This window comes from Mandrillus leucophaeus, unplaced genomic scaffold (genome assembly GCF_000951045.1).
Source record: "Mandrillus leucophaeus isolate KB7577 unplaced genomic scaffold, Mleu.le_1.0 Scaffold251, whole genome shotgun sequence".
NCBI classification, from domain to species: Eukaryota; Metazoa; Chordata; class Mammalia; order Primates; family Cercopithecidae; genus Mandrillus; species Mandrillus leucophaeus.
The window spans coordinates 1,561,616-1,577,931 of NW_012102599.1; the positions used below are offsets into that span (position 1 = coordinate 1,561,616).

The 16,316-nt window shown below is 41.5% G+C and overlaps 1 protein-coding gene across 7 annotated transcripts; it reads right to left on the minus strand.

The window, feature by feature from the left end:
- Positions 1 to 547: 547 nt before the first annotated feature.
- On the minus strand, positions 548 to 10,131 carry TLR1 (toll-like receptor 1). 7 transcript variants are annotated; one of them, XM_011983534.1, is made up of 5 exons: positions 9,091 to 9,125; positions 8,643 to 8,719; positions 6,627 to 6,753; positions 5,165 to 5,256; positions 581 to 3,195 (listed from the first exon to the last, which is right to left on the minus strand). In XM_011983534.1, exon 5 carries the CDS (start codon positions 3,126 to 3,128, stop codon positions 768 to 770), a length of 2,361 nt encoding a protein of 786 aa, XP_011838924.1. In that variant the 5' UTR covers positions 3,129 to 3,195; positions 5,165 to 5,256; positions 6,627 to 6,753; positions 8,643 to 8,719; positions 9,091 to 9,125; the 3' UTR covers positions 581 to 767. The 7 variants fall into 7 exon arrangements, with proteins under 7 accessions (XP_011838919.1, XP_011838924.1, XP_011838921.1 ...); XM_011983529.1 differs by lacking the exon at positions 6,627 to 6,753 and having other exon boundaries at positions 548 to 3,195; positions 9,091 to 9,178; XM_011983531.1 differs by lacking the exon at positions 8,643 to 8,719 and having other exon boundaries at positions 9,091 to 9,209.
- Between the last annotated feature and the right edge of the window lie 6,185 nt (positions 10,132 to 16,316).

A 16,316-nucleotide genomic window follows, 5' to 3' on the forward strand; every position in this document is an offset into this window, starting at 1 on the left:
GGTGATCCCATGGAATACACATAGAGGAATAAGTAAGTGAGAAAAAAATGGGAAGGAAGCCAATCGAGAATACTTTTATCAAGACAGTGGACAACCAGAATTTTATCTTACTGGGGAACTCAGGGAGAGTGCAAGGTATACCCAATATTTATCTTAAAAAATGGGTGAGAAAGTTGGGGTATTTATCCCCCAGCTCTTTCTGACATTGGTTGAGGGCTGTTTCCAAGGACAACTTCCAGCTCTTCTGAACTGCCCTTTGTGTGGGCATCATGGTCGGGGGTTGGGGGGGAACCTTCAGGCATAGTGTCTCCAGCATTATCAGTGAGCAGCCATCAATAGGTTGAGTTGAATGCACCATGGAACTGAGGAAAGCATCAAAAGCTGTAGAAATCTGCTATACAAACCCAGCTATACTCATAAAAGTCATGGCGTTTTCCAATATTGACCATGATACCCCGGAACACACATCACTGAAGGGAAACAGATGCTTCCCTTGACTTCATGATAAACTCAGAACTCAGTTATAGCAAAGAAACAAGTGGATACCTTATGTGTCAGAAATCAACTGCTTAAATCAAAGTTATATCATTCGTTAATTTTTAATACCACATATAAATGGTGAACTGGGGCCCGAAAGTACATATTTTTACCTACATCATACACTCACAATTGTGTTTGCATTTGTGTTGATGCAAAATAAAGTCATTGTTGGAACTTCCAAAAGCAGCAACATCAACAGGAGGAATATTTTTCGCTTGATGTGTGATCTATTTTTTTGCTTGCTCTGTCAGCTTAATATTAATGGCTGCCCTTAGGTTAGCCCAAAAAAGCCCATGTTTGCTCTTTTCCTTGGGCCATTCCAAATAAGTCCTCCTGGCCATGAGATTTTTGAGCTTGTGATAGCTGCTAGGAATGGAGTACTGCGGAATGGGTTCCAGCAAGATCAGGATTAAGTTATTAGATCCTTCATGAAAGAGATTGTGATGGGCAAAGTAGAGTTCATAATGGCACCACTCACTCTGGACAAAGTTGGGAGACAAAACAAAGATGGACTTGTAACTCTTCTCAATGCAGTTGATGATATTTTCCACAATGCTCTTACCAGGAACAAAGTTTCTCTCATGAAGGCAAATCTGCATACCTTCTTTCTCTAGGTAAGGTAACAATTCATTCTTCACCCAGAAAGAATCATGCCCACTATATGAAATAAATGCATGAAACTGGAGATTTCTTTGGAGTTCTTCTAAGGGTACATTCCTGGCCCTGCGCCGGGTCTGGGTCCACTGGCACACCATCCTGAGATACCAGGGTAGATCCAAGTAGATGCAGAGGAAGGTCACAGTCACAGCCAACACCAGCATGGTGGCACCGATGGTGACGATCAGCAGAGTTATGTTGCAGGATAATTCAGACATGTGAAAGTCCTTTAGTGGGGTTCCTCTATAACTTTCTGGGTAGTCACACTTATAAGAATCAGGCCAGCCCTCTACCACTTCACTTGATACTTGCTCTATATTTTTGACAAATTCTCTTAGCTCACAGGTACACTGGAATGGATTGTTCCCTGCTTTTATTGACCTCATCTTCTGGCAGCTCTGGAAGAAATCAGCTGATGGGTGGGAAACTGAATTGTGATCAATGATCAATACAGAAAGGCTGCTAAAGCTGCCACATCCAGGAAGGTCGGTTAAAGAATTGAAAGCAACATTGAGTTCTTGCAAAGCTTCCAGTTTTACGACTTGTTTAGGAATGCTCTTTATTTTATTGCTGTGAAGATCAAGTACCTTGATCCTGGGAGGTAAACATCTGAAAATAGTGTCAGTAAGTATATTTGAAGACATATTTAAACTTAATAGACTTTTAGTCCAAGAGCAATCTCCTTTCTTTTCATCATAGCTTACAGAATTCTGGCTAATATCCAATTGTTGCAGAGACTTCATCCGTGTAGTCATTTCAGCTATTTTTGAAAGTTCTTTTAATTGATTCATTTGTAAAATAAGTGTCTCCAACTCAGTAAGGTGCCCACAATTTTCAAAAACCGTGTCTGTTAAGAGATTATTGGAAAAATCCACATGCAGGAACGGGCTGATTTTGGATGGGCAAAGCATGTGGATCATGCGTGTACCAGACACTGTGAAATTTTTGATGTTCATATTTGAAAAGATTTCATAGATATCACTTTGTGGAAAATTGAACACATCGCTGACGACTTGGTGTACAGACAAGGCCTTCAGGGAAGTGCCAGAATAATCAAAATCTCTGAAGTCCAGTTGACCCTGTAGCTTCACGTTTGAAATTGAGAAATACCATGCGGTTGTATGCCAAACCAGCTGGAGGATCCTAATGAAAGAATTCCAAGTTGTTTCAATGTTGTTTAAAGTAAGACTTGATAACTTTGGATTTGTTTGAAGTTTTGCCAGAATATTTAGGAAGTAAGAACATTCGTTATCTTCTAGCACACATTTGATGTTAGATAGTTCCAGATTTGCTACAGTCCTGACTGACACATCCAAAATAAAATTGAATTCTTTGCTTGTTGGGAACACAATGTGCAGACTCTCAGTGTTAAAGTTTTGAAGGCCCTCAGGATCTTCTTTGTCCCCATAATGCTCTCCTAAGACCAGCAAGACCTTGCTGATATTCAAATGAGCAATTGGCAGCACAGTAGATTTTTCTAAGTGTGTAGTGCTCAACCCCAGAAATTTTAGTTGAGACATATTGCCAAACTCTTTGCATATAGGCAGGGCATCAAATGCATTAAACGACAGGTCCAAGTGCTTGAGGTTCACAGTAGGGTGGCAAGAAATTTTCGCCAACTTGTTGTGGGACAAATCCAAGTATTCCAATTCCTGGTTGAATTTGAAAACACTGATATCAAGATACTGGAGTCTATTATGAGAAATTATCAAAATCCTCAGCTTTGACAGTGATAAGATGTCAGAAGTCCAAAGTTCAGATATATAATTTTGTGATATATTTAAGATTGTTGTTTTCTGGGATAGGTCTTTAGGAACGTGGATGAGACTGTTTTTTGACCTATCAACTAAAAATTCACTTTCTTCAGATAATTGTATTCTGATCTGAAGTGTTAACATAAAGATAATGGCAAAATGGACGATGCTAGTCATTCTGGAACACTAGACATTCCTAAAGGTAAAATCTGTTCTTCAGATCATCTTGATACAGATACAGATTCTAGAGAAAAAAAATACATGAAATGATGAAATACATTACATACATTTTTTAAATACATGAAATTAGTCATGGCTGATATTAAACTTTTTTTTATTAGAGACTCATAAAATGGAGGATACATTCTTTTGGGTTACACAGCCTAAAACTAGAGAAGTATATATATTGGTAAATAATGATGCCAGCTCTAATCAAATAAGTTTTAATATGGATGGTGTAATAGATTGAATGGTGGCTCACCAAAAGATATGTCTACATCTTAACCATGTCCTAATCCCCAGAAACCATGAACGTTACCTTCCTTAGAAAAGGGGTCTTTGCAGAGATAATAAAGTTAAGGATCTTGAGATGAGGAGATCATCCCAAATTATCCAGGTGGTCCATAATTCCAATGACAAGTGCTCTTCTAAGAGAAAGGCAGAGGGACAAGAGAAGAGACGACTAAGAAACAGGGGAGAAGGCCTCGTGACAGTGGAGGCAGAGACTGGAGTGCAGCAGCTACAAGGCAAGGAACAGCAACAGCCGCCAGAAGCTAGAGGAGGCTCTGGAGTGAGGGCAGCCCTGCTGATGCCTTGAGTTTCGACTTCTGCTCTCCAGAACGTTGAGGGCAAAGCCACCACGTTTGTGATCATCTGTTACAGCAGCCTCAGGAAACTAATACAGGTGGGTTCATAGAAAGTTCTCAGGCCCCAAGCTTCCCAAAATTATTTAGAACTCTAGCTAAGACTCGACTGGTGTACTTTCACTCTTCGACATGTGTCTCCCCATGACTTTCTCAAGAGGTGTCCCAAATGGTGGTATTGGGACTGCTTTTCTATTACCCTTTATGACCTATACACGGTTTGAGTCTAACTTTGGTCTTATTCAAAAGGTAATTAGATCATAATAAAAGGTCTCTCAGAAGATCCATTTATTCATCCATTTATTTATTCAACCAGTATTTATTGATCACCTACTGGCCATGTTTTAAGAACTGGAGATAGAGCAGTGAACAAGATAAAGTCTGAATTCTCAAGGAGTTTTTGTCTAGTGGGGAGACAGAAAATAAACAAATGATTAAACTCAAGTTCCTGTAGTGATAAGTTCTACAGAGAAAAATAAATCAGGGTAAATTGTAGGTATAAGACAGTGCTTGGGGATGGCTATTTTTGAGTAATGAGTTAGAGAAGGCCTTTTTGAGATGATGACACTAGAGTAGAAATCAGAATGAAGTGAATGAGTAACCTATGGGAAGGTCTGGGTAACCTATGGGAAGGTCTGGGTAACCTATGGCATTTCTGGCAAAAGAAAAGGCAAGTATAAAGGACCTGAGATGGAATTGAGCTTGGCTTGTCTGAGAAGGAATGGGAAGTTCAATGTTAGCATGGAGTTAGGGAAGATGAGAGGAGTTAGGGCCAAGATCACTCAGGCTTTGTTGATCATTGTGAGGAGTTGGGATTCTACCCCAAAAATGACGAGAGGGTGGCGAACACTGGGAGGTTTTGAGAAAGGGAGTTGTTTCCTCCTCTCTCTTATTCAGAATACTTTTTTTCATTCATTCATCAAATACGTATTTATTCTCTATGCAGTGACAGGTATTGTTCTAGGTTATGCCTATTGTACCAGTATTCAAACTGCTCTAGCTCAGACACTATTTCGTGGTCAGCATTCCAGTGGCATATGAGAACAGAGGGAGCTGTGTTGGGATGAACTCTAGAGTGTGCGCTACTCACCTCCAGAGACCCTTTCAGCTGCGATTACACAGCTACCCAGTTCTCACAAGGAACGTATTCAAAATCCCCTAGAACCATTAGACAAGCAGGCCATCAGTATCAGCAAAGCACCAAATTCCTCTTCATATATGCCCTTCCATATCTCAATGAGCACAGAGAACCTAAATAATTCAGCTTCTAGAAACAACCTTCAGTTACAAAAGTTCCCCAATTTAGACATGCAAACTTATCTGGGTTTTTTGAGCCTTCCTTGGACTTACCCTTTTGTAGAGGTGCCCAATATGCCTTTGTTATCCTGATTTCTTCTAACATGGAAAAGGGCCTGATACCCCCATTAGTGTTCATGAAGACCCTGAGCAAGGAAGATGATGCAGACATTAACGTTCATGTTAAAAGTCAAGGTGGTGTTTTTATGACATTGATTGTATTTGGCTGAAAGACCCAGAAATTTCCCAATTCTTCCTCTCCAGCTTCCTGAAAGAGCTACTCACACAAGGAGCAATACTTCAATGGATGTTATAGCTTCAGTGTTTGTGCCCTGTGAAATTCTTATGTTGCAATCCTAACCCCCAATGTGATGGTATTAGCAGGAGAAAATTGGGAAGTAATTAGGTCATAGGAACAGAGCCTTTATAGTACCCTTATAAAAAGGACCCCAGAGAGCTCTCTGGCTGTCTTTCTGCCATGTGAAAATACAAGAAGGAGGCATCTGCAAACCAGAAGAGGGCCCTCACCTGAACCCAACAACACTACCATCCTGATCTCAGACTTCCACCCTAAAGAAATGTGAGAAACAAATGTCTGTTGTTTATAAGCCACCCAGTCTGGTACTTTGTTATGGCCATTTAAATGGACTCAAATAATGGGAATAAAAATAATACCCTGGGGCAGTGCCTAATATCTCAAAGCAGAGCTACTTGTTACAAGATAGGTCGAAACAAAAGTGGCCTGGCCTTAAGGCCCAAGTGGGGTTCCCTGCTTATTCCTATGCCTGAATCCAGATCAGGGCTCTTTCCACCTCCTAGCCAACTGCAGAGTTCATGGAATCAGTGATCAGCATGGTATGCAAAAGTGATCAGAGAGACAGGGGCAGACAGGACCCCATGTATGGGTGCAAGTGCTTGGCTCACAGAACCTACCACAAGCAAGACGAAAGTTGTTCTTTTCTCCTTAACAACAGCCATCGTCACAAAAATACATACATTTATAAAACTGCCTGTCCGCAAGTGTTAGAGCAGGTACTTAGGCAGACATGAGCAGGACAGGAGAGGGGCCCCCCAACCAGGATTACCAGGTGACCATCAGGTGATGATCAGGTGGTTGTTAAACAGTCTCTCTAACCCGGGGGCCGTGGCTCATGCTGTAATCCCAGCACTTTGGGAGGCCGAGACGGGCGGATCACCTGAGGTTGGGAGTTCGAGACTAGCCTGGCCAGCATGGTGAAACCCTTGTACTAAAAATACAAAAATTAGCCGGGCATGGTGGCAGGTGCCTATAATCCCAGCTACTGGGGAAGCTGAGGCAGGATAATTGCTTGAATCCAGGAGGCAGAGGTTACAGTGAGCTGAGGTCATGCCATTGCACTCCAGCCTGGGCAACAGGGCAAGACTCTGTCTCAAAAACAAACAAACAAACAAACAAAAACAAAAAATCAGTCTCTCTAGAATAATAATTGGTTGCAGCCAGCACCAGGGAAAGTCAATCTCCTAATAGAAAACATGCCTGAAGCTGGTGGTTAGCAGCCTCCTGATAAAATCTCAGGAGTTGGGCAAGCAGGCTAGAGCATGCATGCCTAGAGGCGCAATGGCAGACTTCAATGGGTATGTGACCTTCCTCTAAGAAGGCTTGTCTGGCAAGGGAAAAATGTCTCCAGTGAGCATGTGCACAACTTCAGTAAACACAGTGTGCATGCAGCCCGTCCCAAGGGCTGGCAGGCCACCACACGTGCAGACAGCCCATCCCAAGGGAAGAATCAGGGAGGAAGAGACACAAAACTCCAGAAGCCTGCCAACGAATAAGCCCCAAGTCCAAGGTTAAACTGGGCACTTGGATCTCTCAAGTTGCCCAGTTGGTCCTCTTCCAAGTATACTTTACTTCCTTTCGTTCCTGATCTAAAACATTTTAATAAACTCTCTGTAAGGAATATGGCTGTGCTTTGGTCAAGGATAGGCTGAGGTAAACATCCAGAGTAACTCAGCGAATTTAGAGTGCCGGCGTGTAACTCACTTTTTATCGTAGCCATGTAGACATAGCATAGAGAAGCTTACCACCATCGCCATAACATAGGTAAGGTTCATCCCTTGGCTCTAAGCCACTGTTGTCTGTAAATGGTATAATTGCCCTGCTGACACCATACAGGTACATTGGCACCCAGAGAGAGAGAGAGAGAGAGAGAGAGAGCGCCAATGCTGTCTGTCTTTGTAGATGGACTGAGGGGAGCCAGGACACAGCTTGGCGTGCTCGTGCCCAGCCAAGAGAAAGAGTTAAGCTGCTGACCCTGAGGGTAAGGGAGAGCTGGACGCATAGCTGTGTGTGGAAGCTGCCAAACTAAGCAGCCAGGACAAGGCGGACAGTCTGAGAGAACTACTGTAAGTAAGCTGCTGATGAGAGCTGCTGCTGAATAAAATCATCTTTCACCTGCCTACTGAGTGTTCTTTCAGCTATCTGCTTATCCACCCACTCCCCTCAGACCTCAGTATGGGCTGGAACCTGGCCCTGGGCATGACACTCTCACTCTGGCTCTAAAACTTGCCTCAGTCTCTCACTCTGCCGTATGCCCCTCAGACAAATTCTTTCCACTGAGGAGGCAAGAATCAAGTTCCAACAGACCCATATGGATTTGCCACCGCTAATGCAAGCATTTAATGAAAGCATAGCTTCAATTTTATGTCGAGTTAAATTAACTGACTCACATATCTTCTATTTGCCCAACCTCCAGCTTGCCCTTTCATTTAAAGTCATTAATTTCAAGTACGCAGTTTACAAAACATTCTTATTTCTATAATTAAGAAATCAAATGTTATACACAGGAATAACTGATTTTTAATATTTCCAGGATCTTTGAATTTTATGTACCAAACTTGCTAAATCAATGAAGATCAATGTCTCAGTTTCCTAACCAAAGCATTTTTTGATCAAAGTCTTAACAACCATGACTAAGCCTCATCTATTTTAGAACCTTAAAACTCTTTTACTACCCAGAAAATAAGCTGAGCAGTAAAGGATGCTTTAATTTGAAAGTGTAAAATGCCTCTAGGTGTGCTTCTGTCAATTTTCATTATTGTGATAGGTTTAGCCTCACATTATATGATACAATGAATCAATACATTTAATTTGTCTTCGTTTGGAGATTTTGGAGGCATCAAATCAAGGCTTTGACTGGTCTTAATGGACAATACCCATGCAATCTATCTGGCCCATTGAGTTTAGTCCTGTAAATATTTACTAAGGGCCTTCTCTGCACAACCATACTAGCTATTAATTGCAGGTTAGAAGAACTTGAGACAGTTCAAGAACTGTTCTGCTTTGTTTTCTATGTGGTTTTGAGAACCTTTGCCTTTTGTTTGTTATAAAAACACATTCGCTTTCAAGTCTTTTGACCAAATTGGGTGTAGCCTGGGAAACATTTTCAAAACCTGCAATTCCACCTGACTTCTAGCTCCCCAGAACCATGTTAGTGGTCTGAGAAACAGAAGGACTAGCTAGTGGGAAAGCCCAGAGAAAAAAACTGAAACAAACCTGCCCACAAAAACAGAAGCACTGAACAGCAGCATTACCTCCAGGAGTAACTGACTTATATCTCATTTTCCTTAACACTGCGAAGAGAATACGAATGGTTGGATGGGGTGAAGAGAAATGCTGTCAAAATCAACAACTAGCAGCTGTTTTGGAAGAAAATCAGAAGACGTGTGTGACCCAAATATTTATTTCCCAACTCAAAAATATTTCTTGTAAGCAAATCACACACGAGGCGTTATTCCCAGAGCAGCGAGGGGACTTTCTCTGATTTAGGACTCAGAACTGATACACAAATGCCAGTACAAACTACACAGTAACTATGTACATATCAGAAATATAACTCACTTAGAAAAACACCCAGGACTTACACAGATTTTTGAGAATTCTGTACTTAATAACTAGCTATACAATTATTTTCTTTTACAAAATAAAATAGTATGTTGCTTACCAAGACAACCTGCTTGTCTGTTCCGTTTGGCAGTCCATAAGAAATTCAAGCACTTCCTTGAAGACTTATTTCACTGTTAACCACATTTAGTGTTGAAAACAAAACAAAACAAAAAGGCTCTCTTATGCCACCTACCGAATTCCACTGGAATTACATTACATAATTAAGAATAAACATTTTCTCTTATTCATATGTAGCATAGTCTGTGGGTTAACCGATAGGCCTGTATTAAAATAGAATCATGTTTCTATGGTTCCGAATTTCACTACAGTCAGTTTCCCATTGTCTACACTGATGAAGTAAATGAGGTGTGGTAATAATCCACAGATCATAATTGGCTGAATTCAAAATGCTTACCGTCGTGGCTATGCTGACAGAAGCGTGCGTCTGGGTGTGTTTCAGCTGCTGTGTTTTTCCTCTTGCCTTTTCATCTATCCACTATTAAGAGTGGAAAGAGGAAGGCGTCAAGATTAAAGTTGTGCTGAAACACATTCGTAAAGGGGGAAGATCATTCATGCGCTAGTTACAGGATGGATGTTAATCATGTCTTTTTTGACAAGTTGATTTGCAGAGAAAATTTGATGCTGAATTTTTTTCCACTGATCTTTTCAAGCTTTCTTCAAAACATACTTTTGTAAATCTAAGTGAAAAACATGCTAAGAAGAAAACAGATTCTTAGCATGATTTTCACATAGGGTTTATAAAAATCCTGGGATTTGTTGACAGCATGTTCAAGGAAGCCATTCTCATAGTTCTACTCTTGCCTTTTCCAGTAATAACAACACAATAACAACACAATAAATGGGCAAATAAAGTTACGGGATTCCAGCTGACTGCCTCTGAAGTTGATCTCAGCCTGCATGGTGTCCAGTCAAAACCGGATGTGGGGATGACAAAACTGCCTCTCTTCCTTCCCTCCACAGTTCTCTCCCATACTCAGCTTTTCTACCACACCGCGAGCAACGCCAACTTCCCTAAACTAAGAGCGCTGAGATTCTTTTTGACTTGTAATGTTCTCACTGTCTCTCTCTGTTTCCCCTTACCTCAGAATTTGTTTAATAGAGGAAATATGTTATGGCTATAAACATTTTCTGGAACTGAAAGAATGAAACTGCCCGCCTGCCATTTCCTCCCTGAGACCCCTAACTGGACAGGAGGGAGGTGTCCTTGACCAAGAAATTAGTTCCTGGCTCCCAAAAGCATTAACTTTGTGAATCCAGGCCGAGGGAGCAATGCCCAGGGGAGGGAAGTGGACATAGCAGTAAGGGAAGCTCCTCAGCACTCTGAATTCCTGTTTTTCCCCCCACAGACTCATCCCCACCACTAGCAGTTGTGTACATGATTACAAGTGTGTGTGTCTCTGCCTACCAATAGCCCATACGTGGGCATTTCTTTTTGGATTCAGGGCAGTAAAAATATGCTGTCAATTAGATGTGATCTGTAGTTAGTTGTGTGTGTGTGTGTGTGTGTTTTAACAAAACTTTATTGAGATATGATTCACAAATCATAAAAAAGTTCACCCTCACCCGTTTAAAGTGTGTAATTTAGGCCGGGTGCAGTAGCTCATGCCTATAATCCCAACACTTTGGGAGGCTGAGGCAGGCAGATCACCTGAGGTCAGGAGTTCGAGATCAGCCTGGCCAACATGGCGAAACCCTGTCTTTACTAAAAATAAAAAAAAATTAGTCAGACCTGGTGGCACATGCCTGTAATCTCAGCTACTTAGGAGACTGAGGCAGGAGAATCGCTTGAACCCAAGAGCTGGAGGTTGCAGTGAGCCGAGATCCACACTACTGCACTCTAGCCTGGGTGACAGAGCGAGACTCCGTCTCAAAAAATAAAAAATAAATAAAATAAAGTGTCTAATTCAGAGGCACCCACCTACCTCTTTTTCCCCCTGTTGTCCAGTGGGTCACCATGGAACAAACACAGTGATAGGTGTAATTATGTATACCTATCAGTCAACAAATACACACTGGTAATCATGTACACCCATCACTCAACAAATACACACTTGTAATCATGTATACCCATCACTCAACACATACTTCTAATCATGTACACCCATCACTCAACAAACACACACTTCTAATCATGTACACCCATCACTCAACAAATACACACTTCTAATCATGTACACCATCACTCAACAAATACACACTTCTAATCATGTACACCCATCACTCAACAAATACACACTTCTAATCATGTACACCCATCACTCAACAAACACACACTTCTAATCATGTACACCCATCACTCAATAAACACACACTTCTAATCATGTACATCCATGCATTGACACAGCCTCATCTCCCAGGGAGAACTTCCATTCTCAGAGAATACAGCTTCTTTTTAAATTTTTAAAAATATTTTATTTAGTCTAATATATCCAAACATGCAATGATTATAAAGCATTATTAATGAGATATTTTACTTTTTTCATTCTAAGTTTTCAAAATCCAGTGTGTGTTCTATACTTACAGAACATCTCAATTGGGCTATACCATTTTGGGCACTCAATCACGTTTGGCCAGAGGCTACTACCATCTTGGACAATGCGGGTCTAGAATAGCGTTATCACAGCCATGCAAATAAGTACAAGCCTAATTCCAGTTAACAGCAGCCCACGGAGTTAATTCAAAATAAAGACTTCATACTTTATACTCTAACCAACCCCGTACATCTCTTCATAGCAGTTTCTCTGCCCATCCCTATCCCATACCTGGGTACTTCTTTTTGGATTCAGGGCAGTAAAAATATGTTGTCAATTAGATGTGATCTGTAATTAGTTGTTGTTTGTTTTTTTTAACAAAGCTTTACTGAGTTATAATTTACAAACCATAAAAAAATTTCACCCATTTAAAATGTGTAATTCAATGACTTTAGGCATATTCACAGAGTGGTGCAACCATCCCCAAATCAATTTAGAACATTTTCATTACACTGAAAGGAAACATTATACTCCTTAGTCATCACCTCCACTTCTCTACGCATCCCAGCCCTAGGCAACCACCAATCTACTCTATAGATCATACTGATCTCTATAGATTTGTCTATTCTGGATATTTCACACAAATGCAATCACATAAAAAGTGGCCTTTTGTTACTGGCTTCTTTCACTTCGTGTAATGTTTCCATGGTTCGTCCATTCAATATTTCACTTTTTTATTGCCAAATGATTTTCAAGTGTATGTGTGTACATTTTATTTATCCATTTATCAGTTGATGGATATTATGGCTCTTACGAATAATGCTGCCATTGACATTCTCGTACAAGCTTTTGTGTAGACATATTTTCTCTTGCGTATATACCTAGGAGTGGAATTGCTGCTGCATCACACGGTAACTCTGCATTTGGCCTTTTGAGGAACTGCCAGACTGTTTGAAAGCAGCTATACCATTTGTTCTATGAAACAGCCATATAGGCAAAGCAACCCCCAAATGCCCTAGGAGCTGAGAAACCAAAGAACTCAGCAGAAAATCCAGTTTGTCAGTAAAGGGTGATTTATCTGGGGAACTTACCCACAGAAGCATGGCCAAGACAGGAGCAATACAGGTAGATCTCTGCAGCATTCCTGTCCAGATCCAGGACTTACCGACACCTTATGTAGGGAAAGGAAGTACATGCTCTATAGAGACAGCGAAAGGCCACCTTCCAGAACAGGCAAGACTGTTATGTGCATGATAGCCTATAATATGTGTGATAACATCAATGTTGCTTTGATCTAAAGTCAGGATCTATAGTGAGTTCATGTTCTTACACTAAGGACAGTAAATAAAGTAGGAATCAGGAGGCATTCAGGAGACTGGAGCTAATCAGAAGTCAGCATGGCAGATTAGCATCCAAGATGGAGCCACTTTTGCCTCCACACTCCACCCCTCTGATCCAGCTCTTACAACCTCAAGCGCCCACCTTTTCAATGATGGGTCCTGAGCCTCTGGGGGAAAGGGGTTGCTGCAGTCATTTTGGTGATGTGGGTGACACATTGCATTGGTTTATTTTCTACTTGTAAGCAGAGGCTGCAGCAACAATACAAACAACAGGCAATGATACCTGTGCCAAGTATGAGAGACAGAATTAATCATGCCTTTGACATCGTATTTTCCAGAATCCAAACCAAGAGGCATTTTGCAGGGCAGGGCAGCAGCAGGAACAGAAGACTATGGGAGGAAATATGAGTGTCGAGTAGGTACTTGGCAGGGCAGTTCTTCCCCATCAGGCAAAATGGCTATGGTAGCTTCATCTCTTTTAGTTATGACACAGACAGCCCGAGGACTATGGGCTGAGGGTGCACACCAAACGTGTTGCCTGAGGGCAAGGGTAAGGTCACAGGGGCAGCAAAGAAATATACCAAGCAGCCACCAAGAGTGTCCTTTAAAAAGGGCCATGTTCCGTGTATGGCTATGTGGAGCATCTTGGTCCAGACTCCAGCAGGATCAATGAAGACCTCTTTAGTTGTCAAGGAATTCCCCATTCTCTAGTAAAAAAACAAAACAAAACAAAACAAAAAAAAACATAAACAACCTTGTCCAACCTGGGGAAGATTGCCAGTCAAACTTCCATTCAAGTGTTCCCTCCTCTGCCTCAAGGTCTTGGGGAGTCCCAAATAATACTTGCTGTTGGCCTTTTACCAGCTCCAGCAGAAATTTGTCTGGCTGGACTTTGTTTGCCACTATGGTTAATGGACCATCCTCTACGGTAGTCCTGAGTTGTTGGTGTGGTACCAGCCCTATATTTGTCTCAAATGAATTAAAGTTTTTAATGGCTTTGAGGTAGAAGGCAGGACTCAACTCCAGGGGCGGGGCTCAGACACTGGACCAGACTGAGGACTCGCTAAAACAGGGATGGGGTGAAAGCAGCTTTCAATCAGACACACCCGCCAGTGTGCCATGTCAATTTACCATTGCCATGGCAACAGCCAGACATTACCACCCTTTTCCATGGCAATGACCCAATGATTACTAACCCTTCCCTAGAAATTTCTGCAGAAACTGCCCTTTAATCTGCATGCAATTAAAAGTGGGTATAAATATGACTGCAAAACTGCTCTAAGTTGCTACTCTGCCTATGGGGTAGCCCTGTTCTGCGGGAGCAGTCAGGGAACTGTAACACCACCAGAGATATAACACTGCCTGTTCAATAAAACTGTTTTCTTCTACCTCCGGCTTGAATTCTTTCCTGGAAAAAGGAAGAAGCCAATTCTGCTGAACTTAAAAAGAGAGGCCTGAAAGACCCAGTTAGAATTACCAGGAAACAAATGTGGTATGATCTGATCTCAGCTGCAGTAGGCAAAGAAAAAATAGATGAGCAACCCAATGCCAGAATAGTGGGCCTTTGAAAGACCTGATTCTTGATCAACAGCTTAGACCCCTTCCTACTGTCTATAGTGAGAACACTAAGGATAGTAAATAAAGTAGGAATCAGGAGACATTCATGGGACTGAGGCTAATCAGAAGTCAACATGGTGGATTAGCACCCAAGATGGAGCCACTTTTGTCTTGATATCATTTTATATTCCCATCAGCAATAGTTAAGAGCTCTAATTTCTCTACATCCTTGCTAACTCGGGAGGCTAAGGCAGGAGAACCACTTGAACTCAAGAGGTGAAGGTTGCAGCGAGCCGAGATTGCACCATTGCACTCCAGCCAGGGCATGAGAACAAGACTCTGTCTCAAAAAAAAAAAAAAAAAAAAAAAAAATCTTCTGATTCACAGGCATGGGATGTCTTTTATTGATTTTGGTCTTTAATTTTTTTCAATGGTCTTTTATAGTTTCAGAGTATATGTTTTGTATTTCTTTTTTTCAACTTCTTTCTAAGTATTTTTTGATGCACTGTTCTTCAAATTTTTGATTTGTTCATTGCTGCTGTATAGAAGTATCATTGATTTTTATATAGTGATGTGTATCTTGCAATCTTTCTGAACTTGTTTATTGGTTCTAATGGTCTTTTAGTGGTGTTATAGACTTAAATGTGTGTACTGCCCCAAAATTTATATGTTGAAATCGTAACCCTCAATGTGATAATATCAGGAGGTGGGACATTTGGGAGGTAATCAAGTCTTGACAGTGGAGCCCTCATGAATGGGATTAGTGCCCTTATAAAAAAAGACCCAAAGAGCTTGCTAGTCCTTTTTCTGCCATGTGAGGGTACAACAAAAGACAGCAGTCTACAACCCAGAAAAGTCCCTCACCAGAAGCCAACCATGCTGACACTCTGACCTCAGACTTCCAGGCTCCAGAACAATGAGAAATAAATTTATGTTGTTTATAAGCCACTCAGTTTCTAGCACTTTTTACAGCAGCTCAAATTGACTAAGACAAGTAGATTTCTAAGTATTTTCTATAAAGAAAATAACATCATCTGTTAGGAGCAGGCCTCCCAAAATATGACCATAAACTGGCCCCAAAACTGGCCATAAACAAAATCTCTGCAGCACTGTGACATGTTCATAATGGCCCTAACGCCCAAGCTGGAAGGTTGGGGGTTTATGGGAATGAGGACAAGGAACACCTGGCCCGCCCTGGGCAGGGCGGAAAACCACTTAAAGGCATTCTTTAGCCACAAACAATAGCATGAGCGCTTGATGCCTTAAAGGCGTGTTCCTGCTGCAGTTAACTAGCCCAACCTATTCCTTTAATTCCGCCCATCCCTTCATTTCCCATGAGGGACACTTTTAGTTAATTTAATATCTATAGAAACAATGCTAATGACTGGTTTGCTGTTAATAAATATGTGGGTAAATTTCTTTTCGGGGCTCTCAACTCTGAAGGCTGTGAGACCCCTGATTTCCCACTTCACACCTCTATATTTCTGTGTGTGTGTCTTTAATTCCTCTAGTGCCGCTGGGTTAGGATCTCCTCGACCGAGCTGGTCTCAGCATCATCTGCAAATAGAGGCAGTTTTACTTCTTCCTTTCCAACATGGATTCTTAACTCCTAATTGCCCTGGTTAGTACCTCCAGTAAAATGTTGACTAGAAGTGGTGAGAGCAGGGCCAGGCACAGTGGGTCACATCTGTAATCCCAGAACTGTGGGAGGCTGTGGCAGAAGGATCACTTGAGGCCAGGAGTTCAAGATCAGCATATGCAACATAGGGAGACTCTGTCTCTACAAAAAAAAAAAAAAAAAAAATTAGCCAGGCATACTGATGTGTGCCTAAACTCCCAGTTACCCGGGAGGCTGAGGTCGGGGGATTGCCTGAACCTGGAGGTCGAGGCTGCAG